Source organism: Sphaerodactylus townsendi, linkage group LG06 (genome assembly GCF_021028975.2).
Source record: "Sphaerodactylus townsendi isolate TG3544 linkage group LG06, MPM_Stown_v2.3, whole genome shotgun sequence".
Classification (NCBI taxonomy): domain Eukaryota; kingdom Metazoa; phylum Chordata; class Lepidosauria; order Squamata; family Sphaerodactylidae; genus Sphaerodactylus; species Sphaerodactylus townsendi.
In genome coordinates, this window is record NC_059430.1 from 26327057 (window position 1) to 26344560 (window position 17504).

Here is a 17504-nt window from a genome sequence, read left to right on the forward strand (position 1 = left end):
TTCTATCATTTTGGAAGCAATAGCTACCTCTTCTAATTTTCCCCAAACATTAGGTCATCGGAGGCACAATGTCTCTGAAGCTGGTGTTTCCACAGCTGCCATGGCTAACATCCTGTTTTCTGATTGTATAGTAAAATCACAATCCAAGCTGAAACCAAAAGTGGCTGTGTGAACTAAAGAGAAGCACACACTATGTGGAAAATATATTCCATGTACCTTTCTTTCTTTCTTTCTTTCTTTCTTTCTTTCTTTCTTTCTTTCTTTCTTTCTTTCTTTCTTTCTTTCTTTCTTTCTTTCTTTCTTTCTTTCTTTCTTTCTTTCTTTCTTTCTTTCTTTCTTTCTTTCTTTCTTTCTTTCTTTCTTTCATTTTATTTATATACCGGCCTCCCCGAAGGCTTTCTCCACAATGAGTACCCAAAGCAGCTTACATTACACTTTTCTCCCCCATTTTATCCTCACAGCAAATCTATGAGGTTGGTTAGGCTGATGAGCCCAACATCACGCAGCCAGCTTCCATGGCACAGTGGGGATTTGAACCTGGGTGTGTCAGATCTTAGTCCAACACTCTTCACCACTATGTCACACCATTGCATGTAACCACTACAGTTCTTGTTAAGAAAGGCCCTTTTTTCTTCACATGGTAGGTTAGAACACAAAAATTGTATTTCTCGATTAAAGATCCATTTGCTACACACTTTCTATCATATCCTGCTGCCACAGGAAGTGGTGATGGCCACTAACCTGGATAGCTTTAAAAGGGGCTTGGACAGATTTATGGAGGAGAAGTCGATTTATGGCTACTAATCTTGATCCTCCTTGATCTCAGATTGCAAATGCCTTAACAGACCAGGTGATCGGGAGCAACAGCCGCAGAAGGCCATTGCTTTCACATCCTGCATGTGAGCTCCCAAAGGCACCTGGTGGGCCACTGCGAGTAGCAGAGAGCTGGACTAGATGGACTCTGGTCTGATCCAGCTGGCTTGTTCTTATGTTCTTTGGAAGATGGCACAATTGTGGGCAGAGAAGCAGAGTAGGGATTCTTAACACTTTTCCTCACACCAAGGGTTTCTCTTAGCTTCTTTTTCCATGTAATTTTACATGCGGAGAAATGTGCATTTAAAATTCCATTGAGAAGGAACAGCTGAAGAGAGAAGTTTGGAATAAGGAAATGAAGGGAAGGAAAACAGTCAATATCCTCTTCTCTATTCCCAATTGCCCCCACTGAAAGCAACTTTTCCTCATTATATAATGAGGCCTTCAGGATACTGCAAAACTTCCAAAACAAGAAAAAAGAAGAGCTAGCAGCAAGATCTTGTTTGTAGCACTTATAAGTTTTCCCTCCTTTTCTAAGACCTTCCTAACTCTGCAAGTCTTGAAGATTAAAATAATGGCTTTTTAAAAGCATAATGCTGCAACAGTGAGATACGGACTTAAAGACAAACCCTCTCCCCAGGTCAAAACAGCCATTCCTAACTATGGTAAACTTAGCAAATGAAAGGTGAAGCAATTCCCCATCTGTCCGTAAATTCTAATCATCGAACACAGCTCAGTCAAAGACACCATTCTTAGTCTCTAAACTGGTGAGTTTTAGTAATTTATTTGTGCTAGCTCAACATTTTACCTCCTCTTAAATAACAAGAGATTAAAAAGTCTGTCTTGAAACGTGGTTCATAAATTAACTTGTCTTCTGAGTTCTGGTGTTTGCTTCCTATGCTCTTGGTCCTTTCTTTGGTAACTCTTACCTTGAATTAACAAACATATATTCAATGTATGAATAAAAGCCTCCAACCAACCCACTCCTTTTCAAACCAATGGTTCTCCCCCCTCCAAAAAAAGGTGCTTTATTCTGGCTGATTAACTCATGAAACAGCCTGGGAGGAATCTGGAAAGCTCAAGCCTCCTTTGTTATTAAAAAGATAATCTTTCCTGAAAGGATCTCAGCAAGGCAAGCTTTGTTCATGCCTGCCTAAGTCTCAACCATTCGCAACCCCCTTAAGAACTGGTCTGAAGACAGAAATGGAAAGATCTAAGCTGGGATTTACAATACTTCATGAATACCACCAGCCAGGCCTTTGCAGACCACAATTTCAATTGACAAGGATTCTCCTTAATTGACAAGTTGGATGCTAAGACAAGAATGGAGAGATCTGAGAGCCACTGAAAAGCACACCTCTATTTATTTATTTAACCACATTTACACCCTGCATTTCTTCCCATTGGGAACCCAAAGTAAATCATACCGGTCTCCTCTCCTCCATTCTGTCCTCATCACAAGCCTGTGAGGTAGGTTAAAAGCTGAGAGTGTGTGTCTTGCCCAAGGTGACCCATGGCAGAGTGGGGATTTGAACCTGGATCTCCCAGATCCCAGTCCAAAACTTTAACCACTACACCAAGCTGGTTCTATCTGAGTGGCCACTGATTCAGTTTTTTGATGGTGAGGGAATTCTGGGGAAACCGGGTAGAATGTCGGGAACTGGAATAGATGGACCGACTGAGGAAGAAGAAGAACCGTTTGGTTTTTAAAAATGTAAACACTCCTTAAGAGTCTAACTAAAGTACTGAACATTATTCATGCAAACAGAGAAGAGTCAGAGTACATTTAGGATTGAATAAAGTACAGGAATCCTGGGAACATGGCTATAGTTATACTTGGGAAGGTTCAAGAGGTTGCTGTCTTGATTTTGGAAGGAAAGCCTTGATACGAATGTGGGTGGAAATGATGCGTTTATCAGGCTAAGAAAAATTAGACCTTCAGGAAATTCTCCCACAAGATTCTCACTATAATTAACCGGAACTTCAGCAGAGGGTTTCAGAGAGTAGCCATGTTGGTCTGTAGTAGACTAGCCACTCCTAACCTCTTTCTTTGCAACAACCCTATCTTCAGACTGGGACAAGGACTCAAGAATCTCCATTCCTACTTCTCTCTGACCAAGCCAGCCTTGACTCTCAAAAGTGCATACTCAAAATCTTGTTTGTCTCTAAAATACTACTGGACTCACATTGAACAACAGAGATCCAACACAACACTCCTTCACTTGGAAGGGCCTTGATTTCTTTCCAAAGAATTATGTCCCCAAAACAGAAAAATCCCAGTACCCAAGATCAGAAACTTAAGCTTTCTCCTTAGCTCTTTAAAAGGCCAGATCCTTAAAAAGTTAGAATCACTTTCTGAAAATGAGTTTGATTTTGCTTGAAATTTGAATTTTTTTGTGTCTTCCATGGATAAAGACATTAACAGTCATGGCAAACGTCCTATAGACAGTACTTTGTTTCTTGATGTAGTGGCACCAGTTCAGGGTTGTTGTTTTTTAAAAATCAGCGTTTAATTCAAAAGTGAATTAACTGTAATTAACTGAACAATGTCCACAGCTCTGCTCAGAGTTTCTAAATTAGACCTATATGCATGATCCTAAGCTATGCCACCTTCCAATATCTACTACACTCTCAGACACAATGTAATTTGGAGAGTTTCTAGAATGGCAAAAGTGTGAAAGAAAATTCTGAAAGAAGGCAGAACAATCTCTTAGCACAGCAGACATCTTAGAGTTCTTTCAGCTTCATGTAGCAGCCGAGGATCTTATTATCCTTCAAGGAAACTACTTGATGTTTATCTGAGTAATGCTGATAATTTCTTTTTTCATTCCTTCCTCCTTTACCTAGTTTCCTTAGGAATTTCCTTCTGGCCCTACCTTAAGTTGTTCCCCCTTCTGACTGGCTATTAATTGGTTTTAAGTTGCTAGAAAATGGAAGATTTAAAACAAATTGTATAGCGGATGTTTCGTTTTAATTTTATTATTGTAAACTGATGTTATGACCTGCTAAGCCCATCACGATGGGAACGGGAAGTCTATAAATCTAATAAAGGTTGTATCCAACCGGTTTTTCTCACAGTAAAAAAAAGGAAGAAGAGATTCTCTTTGACCACCAAAAAAATCTACTTCAGGAATCATGGTATCTTAATATACAAAAGCCATGTAGAATGGGAGCCATAGTAAGGAAGGGAATTGCATAAAACCGAGTACAAAAGCCAGCTGCAGCCAAACTATAATCCCCATAACCTCTTCAACTTCAGAAAAGATTATGGGGCTCTACATTTTGGTTGGAGCATTGGTACGGCATTGTTTCACCAATCTTAATGATACTGCAGAATTTCCCCCATCCCCAAGGCAAATTCCAGATAAGGGAATTATTTAGATCAAGACAAAGGCATCAGGAAAGAATTAAATACCCTCTTCCTTGGAAAGGCTGCCCTGATCAGATCCTTGTGCCTGTTTTAGACGCCTTAAAAAAGAAAAATTGGAAGATTCTCCCATGTCATCTGTGGCTCGGATCTTAAAATTACAGCAAAATCATTATGCGCGGATGTTGGAAGAAAGTTTGGCTAAATTAAACAGGCACTCGTTCAAATAAGCTCGCTCAGCTCTGAAGACTTAAGATTCTAACATGAACTGAAAGCTTAAATAAAGCAGATTCTGAATCTTTCTTGTCATGCTGATTATTTTCTTTAAGCACAGCCATATTTGTTGCTGGACTTCCAAAGCAAGACAGCATTTCACATTTTATTCTGGCACAAGAAGTACATTCCCAGCTACTGGGAAGATACTGTGTTTTTCCACGGAATTAGAAAAGTAACTCTCGGTCGCTCACATACTTACAGCCTCAGTGTGAATGGGATGGACAGCAAAGAACAGGGCCGTGACAAAAGCCAGCCGGCTGTCCTTGAAAACGGCTTTGTCACAAGTGTGCATCAGCAGCAGTGTCACTAGGCAGTGCAGGACTACATTCACGGCATGGAAACAGAAGGGGTTCATGCCAGCCAGCAAGATATTCAGCCTGCAAGAAAGAAAACATAGGACAAGTTGCAGGAATTGACCTGGAAGCAAAGGTTTAGGAAAAGATGCACGCATTGACAAGTGTTGCAAATAAAATTCACAACAGGTTTTTACTAGTTCACAACTATGTTACGTACATGCCTACGAACATATGAAGTTGTTTCCTAGGGAGTCAGATCATCAGACCTTGTTGGTTCTGACCGGCAGCAACTCTTTCCCAGCCCAGATTCCCAGAGATTATCACTATTTAGTAAATGTATTGCACTGCTTTCCTTCCCAACGGAGGCTCACACACACCTAAGCATAACTGAAATGAACCCTTTAAACAAATAAAGTGCAAAGACATTAATTCTGTTAAAGATACATGCAGGAATGTTCCACTTTGACAGTACACTCTTCCATATGAGAATATGCGACAAAAACAGGATTAACATATTTTCAATAAAAACAGAGTAAAATATTGTGTCAGCATGGTTTAATTTTTAAAATTCAGCATAGGTGGCAGGAAATGCATACTTCTCTTTGGGTTTCAGCTGGCCAGGCAGGTAGTCAGAACAGTTGCTTATTTCTTCTGGCAGGTTATCCAGAAACATTCAACCTTTTATAGTTATGAAGACATAATTTGGCAACCAAGTTTGGCAACTAAGTCTGGGATCTTCACTGTGTAAAGCATGTGCTCTTCTACAAGTTTCTCATTGGTGCACGCCAGCAGCCTGAGAGTTGTACCCAGGTTCCAGTTTATCTGACACTGCATCTTAAAGCCTCAGGCTCATTCCGCACACGCAGAATAATGCACCTTCAAGCTGCTTTCACAACTGTTTTTGCCATTCCACACAGCTTCAAAGAGCCCTGAAAGCAGCTTGAAAGCAGCATTACTCTGCGTGTGCGGAATGAGCCTCAGTCAAGAGGCCACGATCCCTGAGCACCACAGAGAAAACCAGCACTGGAAAATAACTAACAGGGAAACGAGTTATGTAGCCACTGGGCATGATCAACTCCCACATAAGGATAGTTTTCTAGTTTGAAGGTCCAAAACAGTATAGCAGGATTCCATAACAGCTCACGTCTAGACTACCCATTTAGGCTTTTAATAAGCTGGATTCGGGTTCTCCGCAGCCATACAGCAACTGTGGGAAATGGCTTTTTAAAAAATAAAAACAGAGGGTTTGGAATGCCACCGTGTGAGGAGGAAGGGTTCTTGCTCCCCCAGGCTGTTTTCCTGTGCAAAAAACCAGCACTGGGGTGTTATTTTCCCATTTTGGCTGTTCTAGAATAACTTCCCTTCCCAGAACTGTTTCTGTATGGAGGAATAGCTGGGATGGAGGCAGGAGCCCTTTCTCTCCCCATGGCGTCATTCTGAGCCATTTGGTCTCTCTGTTTTGTAAAAGCCGTTCCCCGCAACTGCTGCATGGCTGTGGGGAACCCAACTGAGTCCAAGGAACCTGAACGTGTACTTTGGCCCTTTTGACGCACAGCCCACAGAAGGTGGAGAAACTAACACAAACTATCACCCCAGGTTTTGAAATCTACTGCTGATGACAGGTCTGTAATAAAATTCTCCAAAAGAGGTGTTTTATTTCAGCAAAGCATCATTGTTATTTTGGTAGCTTGCTCATAGCACTAGTGCAATCAGAAAACATTATCAGGAACTTTCGGAAACAGGTAAATTCCCTCATCTGATGGGAGGCAAGTGATGAAGAGGGGGGAAACATGCGCACAGCAGAGAATCAAACCCGATGGGAAAGCGAAGGAGACCACATGCGCATAAATGGGCCACAGAGTTAGCAAGTTAACACAAGGCTGTGCACATGCAGTCCTTGATTAAAAGCACTTGAATGACAATTAAACTTCCTAAAACATCTGGCACTGCGGGATGGAAGCACTTCCCCACTTCTATCCCTCACAAGAACCTTTTAGATGATTATACACAACAGCAGGATCCTTTTAAGAGACGTTCTCTTAAAATTTCAACACTGATGGGACTGCCATTTTTGGGATAGGATGGTAAGCATCCACAATTTTCCCTGAGCAAAAGTAAAAACTCTTCAGTTTCAAAGCAAAACCAGATAAAAGAGAACTAAATTTGGAAGAGAGAAAAAGAGATGTTTTTCAGACATTTTCATTACTTATGTCAATTCTTCTGAGAACAGAGGGCAAAAGACAAGCAGACACCCTGCCTGCAGAAACAAGTCAGAAAAACAGAATAAGCAATTCAAGCTATTAAGATGCCTAATGGGCAAATTACAGATTATCCCATGTACTTCAAAGCATACTCCTCCCAAAGTGCATACAGTTCCTGCTCTTTAGTGTCTGTAAGACAATCATAGTGCTTGTGTTACAGACGCCCGCCATGACATACTGAAGGGGCACTCGTGTCTATTGAGAAAATACGCCAAATGGCAGGCAGGTCAGGTGAAAGCCAATAAAAGACAATTTTGAAAATTTAACTAGAAATACACTAAAGGAAAAATGCCGCCCCAAAGGGCAGAAGTGAACAGCCCCAAGTTAGTGATTAATAACAATCTTCTATGCATTTTTAATAGACTGACAAATGGTTGTAACTTACAAGAGGTGTCTCATAAACATATGCCTTGGGCTTGTTCAAAGCCAGTGTGGTGCAGAGCAGTAGGCACTAATCGAGAGAACCAGGTTTGATTCCCCACTCCTACACATAAAGCCTGCTGGGTGATCGTGGGCTAGTCACAGTTCTCTCAGAACTCTCTCAGTCCACGTACCTCACAAGGTGTCTGCTGTTGGAAAAGAAAGAGTTTGTAAACTGCTTTGAGACTCCTTACGGTTGAGAAAAGTGGGGTCTAAATCCAAACTCTTCTGCTTCCACCAGTTAATCCATCTTTTAGGAAGTCATTATTCATATCAATTTTGTATTAGAATACACATTGATCTTTGAGGATACTTGTGCACTTTTAAAGTAATTGCCTTGTCCTGGGGGCTAATTGATGGTCAACAAAAATGGACCCTCCTTATCTTTAGTGTTACTAAAACACAACAGAACAGATAAATGCCCACATTACATTATATTTACTTATTTATAAATCTGATTTTTTAACATCTCTGCTCTTTCCTGACTAGGTCAGGCTCACAACAAAATAAAGCAATTTAAAATTATATATAATACAATTAATAACTCAGTAAACCCTCATGAATAACTCAATGGCACCCTCATATATACAAAAAAGGGAGGGGGGATGAGAGAGGGGAAAAACCTGCAACTAAATAATTAACAGGGACAACAGGAAATAAGAGAATAAGATTTAAACAATAATATGAGAAAGAAAAGGGAAGGGAAGGGAAGGGGAAGAGAGAGGGGAAAGGAAAGGATAAAGATGGAAGGGAGGAGGGGGAAAGGCAAGGGAAAAGGAAAGCCATTGCTGTCCTCAAACATAGGCCTGCCAGGCAGACCATCTGTGGCCCCTTCCAAACATGCAGAATAATACACATTCAATCTTGCACAATTTTTTGAAAGTGGATTTTGCTATTCCGCACAGGAAAATCCAGCTTCAAAGTTCATTGAAAGTGGTTTGAAGGGACATTATTCTGCATGTGCGGAAGAAGCCTGCTTGCTGGACTGCATCAAACCCTCCATGGCCATGATAAAGGGACCCTTTCAGCCTCTGTATCTACAGGCAGCTGGGATACATGGCCCCGAACTGCCCTGAGCCATTCACACAGCCCAGGGCAGAGGCCCACGGGACCACGGTGGGTTGCTGCCATGGCTCTGCACAGAGCCACGGCTGCTTCCCGTACCCCAACTCCCTGGAGCCCAGGGACCCTCCCCCCAGCCTGGTCAGAATCGTTGCTGTGACCAGCTGGCCTGCGTGACCACGCAGGTGGGGGGGCAAAGGGGGCTGCACAGCCGCCATTAACCAGGTTCTCCACCAGGCCCGCTTCCATGCTGGGTTTTACAAAAAGAATCGCGGATAGTGCAATTCATGTAAAACCCAGCAATGGGGGGGGGGGTCCCCAGGATTCACCCGGTTTAGGGGCAGGAACTGTGCGAAGTTCCCGCTCAAACCGGGTTACATCCCACTACCACCACGGCATATTTGGTCCATGCGGAAGGGGCCAGAGTTCCACCAAGGCCTGGGCCAGTGCCGAAGAAGCCCTGGCTCTGGTTGAGGACAACCAGAAGGTCTTTGAATCAGCAGTAGGTTGATCCCAGCTGAATGGACCTGCGCTGCAGGCAGGTGTCAGCTATGGCATGTCAGACAGACTAAGGTCAAGGCAGGTGGCAGGCAAAGGAATGGTTGGACAGCCCCAGGTCAAGGCAGGCGGAAAACAAGCAAGCAAGTCCAGGAGTCAAGCAGGCAGACAGGCTAGGCAAGAAGGTACAAGATCTGGAACAGGAAACCTGGTGCGTGGAGCTTTCCAGTGAACACATTCTTTGCACTGAGGCAGAGCCAAGCCCACAACAGGGTTTATATGGGAGATCCTGGCTAATGAGGCTACAGTCCTGCAAGAACTCAGTCCTTCTCAGATGCAGATGTCTCCATTTGCGCTGAGTCTTCTGCCATACATAGCAGCAACGTGAGCACTTCTCCTTTTACCATTTAGCTGCTGCCTCTGTCTTTGCCTTCTTCGTGCAGCTGGCTCATTACTTAGCTCCTATAAGATGACTGATGGCTCTCCCTAGCTCAGTGATGGCGAACCTTTTCGAGATCGAGTGCCCAAACTGCAACTCAAAACCCACTTATTTATCGCGAAGTGCCAATACGGCAATTTAACCTGAATACTGAGGTTTTAAAGGTTCTGGTGGGTTTTCCTAACATTTCACCTGCATCTGTGTCTGGCACCTTCAGAAGTGTATCACAGAGGGAAGTCTGTTACACACTGTGATACACTCTGTGACTTCCCTCTGTGATATACCTCTGAAGGTGCCAGACACAGATGCAGGCCATGGACGCTGTGGTCCATGAAAGCTTGATGGGGATTGGGGGGTGGTGATGGTGGTGGAGGATGGGAAAGCTGTCACTGCCCATGGACCCTGTGATCCATGGGCAGAGAAAGCTTGATGGGGGTGTGGGGTGGATGGATCAAATGAGTCTGGAGCGCCACTCTCTCTCTCTGAGAGGTAGCCTCTCAGAGAAAAGTGGGCTCCAGCTTTTCCTCTCAGAGAGAGAGGGGAACTCCAGCCTCTGCATTTGTTTGGGGTTTTTTTATGCGGAGAAAGGGTCCCTTTCTTGGCTTAAAAAATTACCCAGGCTGGAGTTTTGGAGGCCACCGAACAGGTTGCTGCCGCCGCCTCCCCCTCTGCCCGAAGAAGAAGGCAGCCACCTTCTCCCTCGGGCAAAGAGGGGTTCCCTGCTCAGCGCCGCCTGCCCCTGCGCCGTGACAGCAGGCGGACCTGAGCAGGTCGCTGCTGCCATTCCTCCTCTACCCAAGAAAGAAGGCAGCCACCTTCTCCCTCGGGCAGAGGGGGGTTCCCTGCTCGAGGCCGCCTGCTCCCGCAACACGAGAGCCGGTGGCCCCAAGCAGGGCAACGCTGCTGCCATTTTCCCTCTGCCCGAGGGAGAAAGCAGCCACCTTCTCCCTCGGGCAGAGGTGAGTCCCTGCTCGACGACGCCTGCTCCCACAACGGGAGAGAAGGCGGCCCCGAGCAGGGAAACGCTGCTGCCATTCCCCCTCTGCCTGAGGGAGAAGGCAAGCACCTTCTCCCTCGGGCAGAGGGGAGTCCCTGCTCGAGGCCGCCTGCTCCCGCAACGGGAGAGCAGGCGGCCCCGAGCAGGGAAACGCTGCTGCCATTCCCTCTCTGCCCGAGGGAGAAGGCAAGCACCTTCTCCCTCGGGCAGAGGGGAGTCCCTGCTCGAGGCCGCCTGCTCCCGCAACGGGAGAGAAGGCGGCCCCGAGCAGGGAAACGCTGCTGCCATTCCCTCTCTGCCCGAGGGAGAAGGCAAGCACCTTCTCCCTCGGGCAGAGGGGAGTCCCTGCTCGAGGCCGCCTGCTCCCGCAACGGGAGAGCAGGCGGCCCCGAGCAGGGAAACGCTGCTGCCATTCCCTCTCTGCCCAAGGGAGAAGGCAAGCACCTTCTCCCTCGGGCAGAGGGGGAATGGCGGCAGCGCCCTGCTTGGGGGAGGGGGAGATCCGGGCACTCGTGTGCCCGGCGAGAGGCCTCCGCGTGCCATGTGTGGCACGCGTGCCATAGGTTCGCCATCACGGCCCTAGCTACACGATATCAGGCTCTACTTGAGCTGGAAGCTGGCTCTGTTGCCTGCAGTTCCTGGTCCACAGTGCCTTCAGGTTCTACATCAGATTCCTCGTATCCCAGGGACTGGCTCATGACAGGACCGCTGTTTGGTGGGGTAGATCGGGAGAGGCAGTTAAGGGCTTTAAGGGAAAGAAACAAAACCTTGAACTTGATTCAGATCTCCACCTGGAGCCAGTGCAGCTGATGGAGCACCAGTTGAATATACGCTCTCCACAAGGTCCTTGCATAGACCCCCACCACTGCATTCTGGGCCAACTGGAGTTTCTGGAGCAGTCTCAAAGGTAGCCCTGTGTAACCCTGTGTACAGTGAATTACAGTAATCTAGTCTGCAGGTAACCATTGCATGGATCACAGATCAGAATGAGATAGGTAGGAAGTCAGTTACCAGATCTAGATTGAGGAAAATACCATCTTATCAACATTTGAACATATGGCATACAGCCAACAATTGCATATGGGCCTATCTTTAGACATATGGAAACATCTTATAGATGCTTATGTGCAGACTTGCCATCATTGACATTTTTTAATTTCTTTTCCGTTTGAAATTTATAATTATTTTTTAAAATCCACCCGAAAACTGAGCAGAAATGCACCCACCCACGCATTTCGTTATAAAACTACAGCATTAAAAAAAATTGTAGAAGACTAATATGGTACAAATCACGATGCTGATGTAGATTAAGTTAATCTGGCTTGCAAGAGCTTTTCCAGAGATCGGAAATGAAGAAAGAAACCTCTTCTATGGGCACATTATGTACTTTTTAACAACCGTCATGTTTTTTTTCAAGGTTAAGTGATCTGATGGGATTCCAAGAATAGAGAACCGATGGGTTTTTTTAAAAAAATTGTTTAAAGTAAAACAGCATGACACGGCACAAGAAAATATACACTCTCTTCCTCTCCGTTTCTGCCAACGAAACAAATGAGCAGCCAATTCCACAGACACAGAGAAGTACAAGATAAAGGGGAGGAAAGTCTCAACACAAGTGCACGCATACAAAACCGTCCGTCCCTCTTTCTGCACTTGGCACTGCTGCCAACTATTGGCAAGTCCCTGCTATTTTCAGCAGAAGAATTCCAATAACAGGTCAGCTTAAGGGAAGAACTACAGGCCGCATTCAGTCCAAGGAGGAGCCTTGTGAGTCCTTGGACTCACACCCTCCCTCCACTTCTCACACAAATCACAAACTACAGGCTACAGATTGTAGTGATTCAAGTGTTAGGTCTCAAAATCTAAGTTCAGATCCCTGAACTGCCATGGAAGCTGGCTGGGGGACTTGGGCCAATTGCGTACTCTCAACCTAGCCTACCTCACTTGGCTGTTGTGAGGATAAATCAGAAGAGAGGAGAAGTGCCTTAAGTTCCCATTAGGAAGGAGCTGGCAAGTATGTGAAGAAGTAAAGTAGTAAATAAAATAGGTTTATTGGTTTCTATTTGAAGGGTTGGGGGGAGGGGGAGTTAAGCACAGGAAAGCATTCAGAAGTGCCTGAACTGGTACTGTCCAAATGACTTCCTTCTATCACCACAACTGCCTACTTGTTACACTGCATGCAGGAAACTATGGCAAACAAATGGGGGATACCAGCACTAGGCATACAGCAAGGAGAAGCAGTGGCCCTCTCTCTAATATGGGGATTCCATGTTAAATCCTGCTCCTATCCTGCCTCATGGAACTGCATACTGCAACAGAGAACTGCTTACAAGCACACCCAAGAAACATTCAAGCAGCTGTGCCACAACCAAGCAATGGCACAGGTACGCACAAAAACACTGTATCGTTGCAAAGGCAGACACACAGCTAAGAGAAGGATGCACAAATGGCCGTGGTGGCTCCCTATCAATTATTAGGAATTGCTCCTAGCATTGACCAAGAGCCAGAATGTGTGAACAAACACCAATCAATACACAATGGCATGTATGCTCCAACAACATGTATGCTCCACTGCTACACCTATGCCAGTCAATAGCAGTCACCTGACATGGAATATCTCTACCCAAGCCAGAGGAGTACACACCCTGCAGGTATGATGGGTTCAGTCAAGAGAACTGGATATGCACATATAGGATCACAACCCAGGCAACTGTGGGGTGTCCAAAGCAAACGCATGGATCTCACATCCCAGAGTGGTACATTGACCCTATGTGCTAAATGAATGATAGGATGGCAGCAAAAAAGATAATCAAGTGGAGATTCTTAAATGTAGGAAGGGACACCAGAATAGCCAGTGAACGGTCTCAGACTCCCCTACTGTAATAGCTTTCCCCCCACTCAACAGGTCATAGGGGCAAGCCATCAGCGCCAACATGGCTGTACACCAATGAAGGAAGGGTACGAACACAATGCACTAAACCTGGTGAAGTTGCAAAGGTAAGCATGAGGCATGGGTGATGGACTGATGGTCTGATTCCGTATATGGCAACTTCAGGTGTATCACAAGTACACAAAAACAGTGGCGTAGCACTAATGGGGGGGCAACACCCTGGGTGGAGCAGCAGGAGATGCATGGCCGGACCATGGGGGGTGGGGGTGTTCCGGGGGGTGCTGCAGCAGGGGCGCAGGGCACAGTTTCCCCTCGCTCCATCTCTACACAAAACAAACAAAAAACACTGCAGAGTCCTTCAAGGTGCCCAAGCTACACAAACCTCAGGCAAGGTCTAACCATCGCTGAAGGTCTTTTGCCTTGAAAGCCGCCAAGATAGGAAGAACTACAGCCTCCAGATGTTATGGACTACAGTTCCCATCATCCCAGGGTCACCTTAAGTCAGCTGTGACTTAACAGGACTTTCCACCATCATTTGCATTAAGCGTGCATTCACAGAGTCATGTTACAAATTATGTGAAACAGAATTGCTCAGCGGGGCATTTTGATAAAAGTAATAGAGCTATAATATAGTGGAACGGTTAAGGAAGGTGCTTTCTTAACAAGAACAGGACTGTAGTCTATGCCACACATATAATATATATTATATCTGTTCTATATATCATCCTGCTCTTGCTACAGTGTTTTCTACTTTTGTAACTCCATTTTGTGTAACACTTTACATATCATGTCTGATACTTTTTTGCACTGTTTCTCATTCATGCAATCCTAGTGCTATTGCATTGCTTAATAAAATTGTCGTGCTGTTTGATTACATTCCAGCATATAATCCCCCTGGAACCCCAGTGAAAAAAGAAAACTACAGAGTAAATACATAAAAAAAATTTTATTCATTTATATTTTTATTCATTTTATTCATTTATTTTTATTCATTTTATTCATTTATTCATCCCACCTTTCACCTCAATGAGGACCCAAAGTAGCTAACATCATTCTCTCCTCCTCCTCTCCCTGTGCAAGACGGTTTACAGAGCAACACCACCACACATTTATCAATTCCTTTTCCAAAGTACAATGCCCGTCTATTTAATTTTTTATTTTACTGTATTTATAAGATGACCTACCATGAAAATCAGAATCTTCCAACCTAAAAGCCAGAAGAGGGACAGTTCCCTTTAAAGCCCACACTGCACACTCAGTAGCTGAGAGTCTAAATCAGGCACTTGCTGGGTCGCAAAAGAAGAGCAGGCAGACATCAAAAGCCCGCTAGAGAATAATAACTACCCTCAAAGCACGGGAAGAGCAAAATATTACAGACGTGATGGTGATATACTGGAATTGCTTGATGAAGAGGGAAGGGAGCAAGATTAAGGAGGACGCTGCCTCCTATTATGCATTTATATCCCATTTTTCTCTACAGTGGGACCCCAAAGAAGGTTATAACTGTGTTCTCCCCTGCAACGCTGGTTCTCTTCATAGGCTGACTGAGCCCAGCATTACAGTGAGACACAAGACAGCTTCTGCCAGTCAGATGCTGGATTCCCCCTTTCCGCCTCTTCCAGCATGACTATCTGCAACACACACACACCCTCACAGCTCGAGATACAAACCTAGAGATTTCAGCATGCACAGCCAGTGTTCTCCTGCTGAGCTAATGGCCACTGCGCATGAGGGAGGAGAGTTCCCACACTACAGCCAGATGTCAACCCATGAACAAACATTAGGGCGGGCAACAGGATGACACAGGTCAAGTTTACTGTGATATCGCTGTAACTGCACAACAGTCACCGAAAGCTGTATTCAGTAGAGAGGAGTGGGGGGGAACTGGTTCTGAATTTAGTGCCTACTCAACTAATTCACAAACGCAGTTGATATGGTCACAGTATAAGAGGGGGGAAAATAGTTTCCATCTCAACTGCAGACAGGGAAATATTATTTTGTCCTAGGTTGCTGGAACACAAGGACAAATCAGAGGGCTTGGAACAGTTTTTATCCCGAGCATTCGATGGAAAAGGGCAGGGATAGAACTTCCTATGCTCCCAGTTTAAAAGTTCCCTACGAAAGTCAATTTCCTGTTCCAAATTTTCCCTACAAAAAGGCAGGGAATATGTCTATCACTGGTTCTCGACACCATAAACAGTTAGTGGTCAGCACCAATTGGGACACACGCTTCTTGGCTCAAGCAGGCAAAGGTGGGGTGGATTTTTTTTTACTGTGCACAAATAGCCAGAAAGTGCATCCCCCCTCCGCCGCCCCATTCCTCACACGGGGGATTGCACCACGCCCAGAGGGGATCATGATTCTAGAAGGAGAAGAAGAGTTTGGATTTATACCCCCTTTCTCTCCTGTAAGGAGACTGAAGGTGGCTCACAAACTGCTTTCCCTTCCTTTCCCCAAAACAGACACCTTGTGAGGTAGGTGGGTCTGAGAGAGTTCAGAGAGAACTGTGACTAGTCCAAGGTCCCCAACAGGAATGTAGGAGTGGGAGAACAAATCCAGTCCATCAGATAAGACTCCACGACTCATGTGTGAAGGAGTGGGGACTGAAACCCTTTCCTCCAGATTAGACTCCACCACACTTAACCACTACAACAGGCTGCCTCTCAAGCCCGGTGCTGCGAGTGAGCACAGAATACCAGTCCCACCACTGTGCCAAGGAGTAGCAGCGGAGAGCCTGGACGGGACAAGAGAGTCGACTTTCCAACAGGCGACACAACCCAGAACGCAGCGGGGGAAAGTTGCCAGCCCCGCCCGAAGGAAGGAACTGGGAGCCAGCCAGCAAGGGTTCAATACCGTCCAAAGGACAAGGGAAATGTCTCCGAACAGGCGCAAGGTCCTGCCCTTCCTTGGGTTTCCTCCTCACCACCCCCGTGAACATCTGCACCAGGAAGACGGATGCCCCTTCTTACCTGCCCCGGCAAAGTTCTCCATTAAATGCCAAGACACGCGAATAGCACCGGTAAGAGTCGCAACCTTTCCCACGGTACGGAACACCCGCAACAGAATCAGGACCGCCCCCCCCCCCCCCCACACACACACACTACATCCAGCCAAAACCCGGTCGACCTGATCTGCCCCCAACCTCCCCCCCCCTCTTTTTTAAAACAGCGGCAGGTTAATTTTTTCTCCCCAACTCGGAGCTCAGCATTCCCACGACCCCCACCTGCGCCTCCAGCCTGTGCGTAATCGTCACCAGGGCGCAAGGAAACCTCCGGCACTCGCCGGGCTGTCTGGCCAGCCGGTCCCCGGGGCGCGTGCAGAGTGCCTTCACACACACGCGCGCACCACCACCACCCCCCCCCCCCGATCCAGCCTCCCGAGCGCCCCGCCAGTCCTGCCCCGGGACGCTTGGCAGGGGACGAGCAGCAGCAGCAGCAGCGCGGCGGGGACTCACTTGAAGGTGAGGATGCAGAGCGGCCGGTAGGACTTGTGGCTGGTGTTGTCGGCCATGCCCTTGCCCCAGAAGTCGTTGCGGAAGGCGGCCGCCAAGGGGGCTCCCGGGCGCACGTCGGGGTTGTTGAGGATGGCCCACACGTCGTCGTGCACGAACTCCCCGCGCAGCGAGTTCCAGTAGCACAGCGCGGCCAGCAGCGCCGCAAGAGCCCCGGACCCCCAGCGCCCCCCGGCCCGGGCGCCCCACGGCGGGGCCCCCCGCTGCTGCTGCGGCTGCTGCTGGGCAGGCGCTCGAGGCTCCCTGCCGCTCGCCATGCCGCCCCCCGCTGGGCATCCCCCTGCTGCGCCTCCCCCTGCCCGCCAGCCCGGGGCTCCCCGCTCGCCTTCTGCCGCCGCGCCGCAAATAAACAGCGGCCGCCTCCCCGCGCCATCCCCCCCTCCCCGGCACGCATGCTCCTTGCGGCTTTGCCCTCCCCCTGCCTGGAAGCCGGCTTCTCCCGGAGGGAGGGGGCGCCAGGTTGGGGAAGGCGCTTCTTTAGCAGCCCCAAAGCAACCTTCTCCCCCCACCCCTTCCCCTCCAGCAATGGGAACTCGAACGCACCGGGGCCAGCAAAGCGAATTTGTACGAAGTATTTCTGCGCTAAAAAACGTGACAATCCAGAAAGCCAGTTCCTCAAAGCCAACTTTGTCCTCGTGAAAGAGGCCGAGTGGCATTCTCACGTGTCGCCCCTT

General features: G+C 46.8%; 1 protein-coding gene across 3 annotated transcripts in view; it reads right to left on the reverse strand.

The window, feature by feature from the left end:
* Positions 1-17102, reverse strand: part of TMTC1 (transmembrane O-mannosyltransferase targeting cadherins 1) — a 174689-nt gene extending 157587 nt beyond the window's left edge. For all 3 annotated transcript variants that reach the window (XM_048501224.1, XM_048501223.1, XM_048501222.1), the window contains exons 1-2: positions 16774-17102; positions 4656-4833 (exon numbers count right to left, since the gene is read on the reverse strand). In XM_048501224.1, coding sequence (XP_048357181.1) covers positions 4656-4833; positions 16774-17087 — 492 coding nt within the window. In that variant the 5' untranslated portion in view covers positions 17088-17102. The remainder of the gene's footprint in view (positions 1-4655; positions 4834-16773) is intronic.
* Positions 17103-17504: the final 402 nt, after the last annotated feature.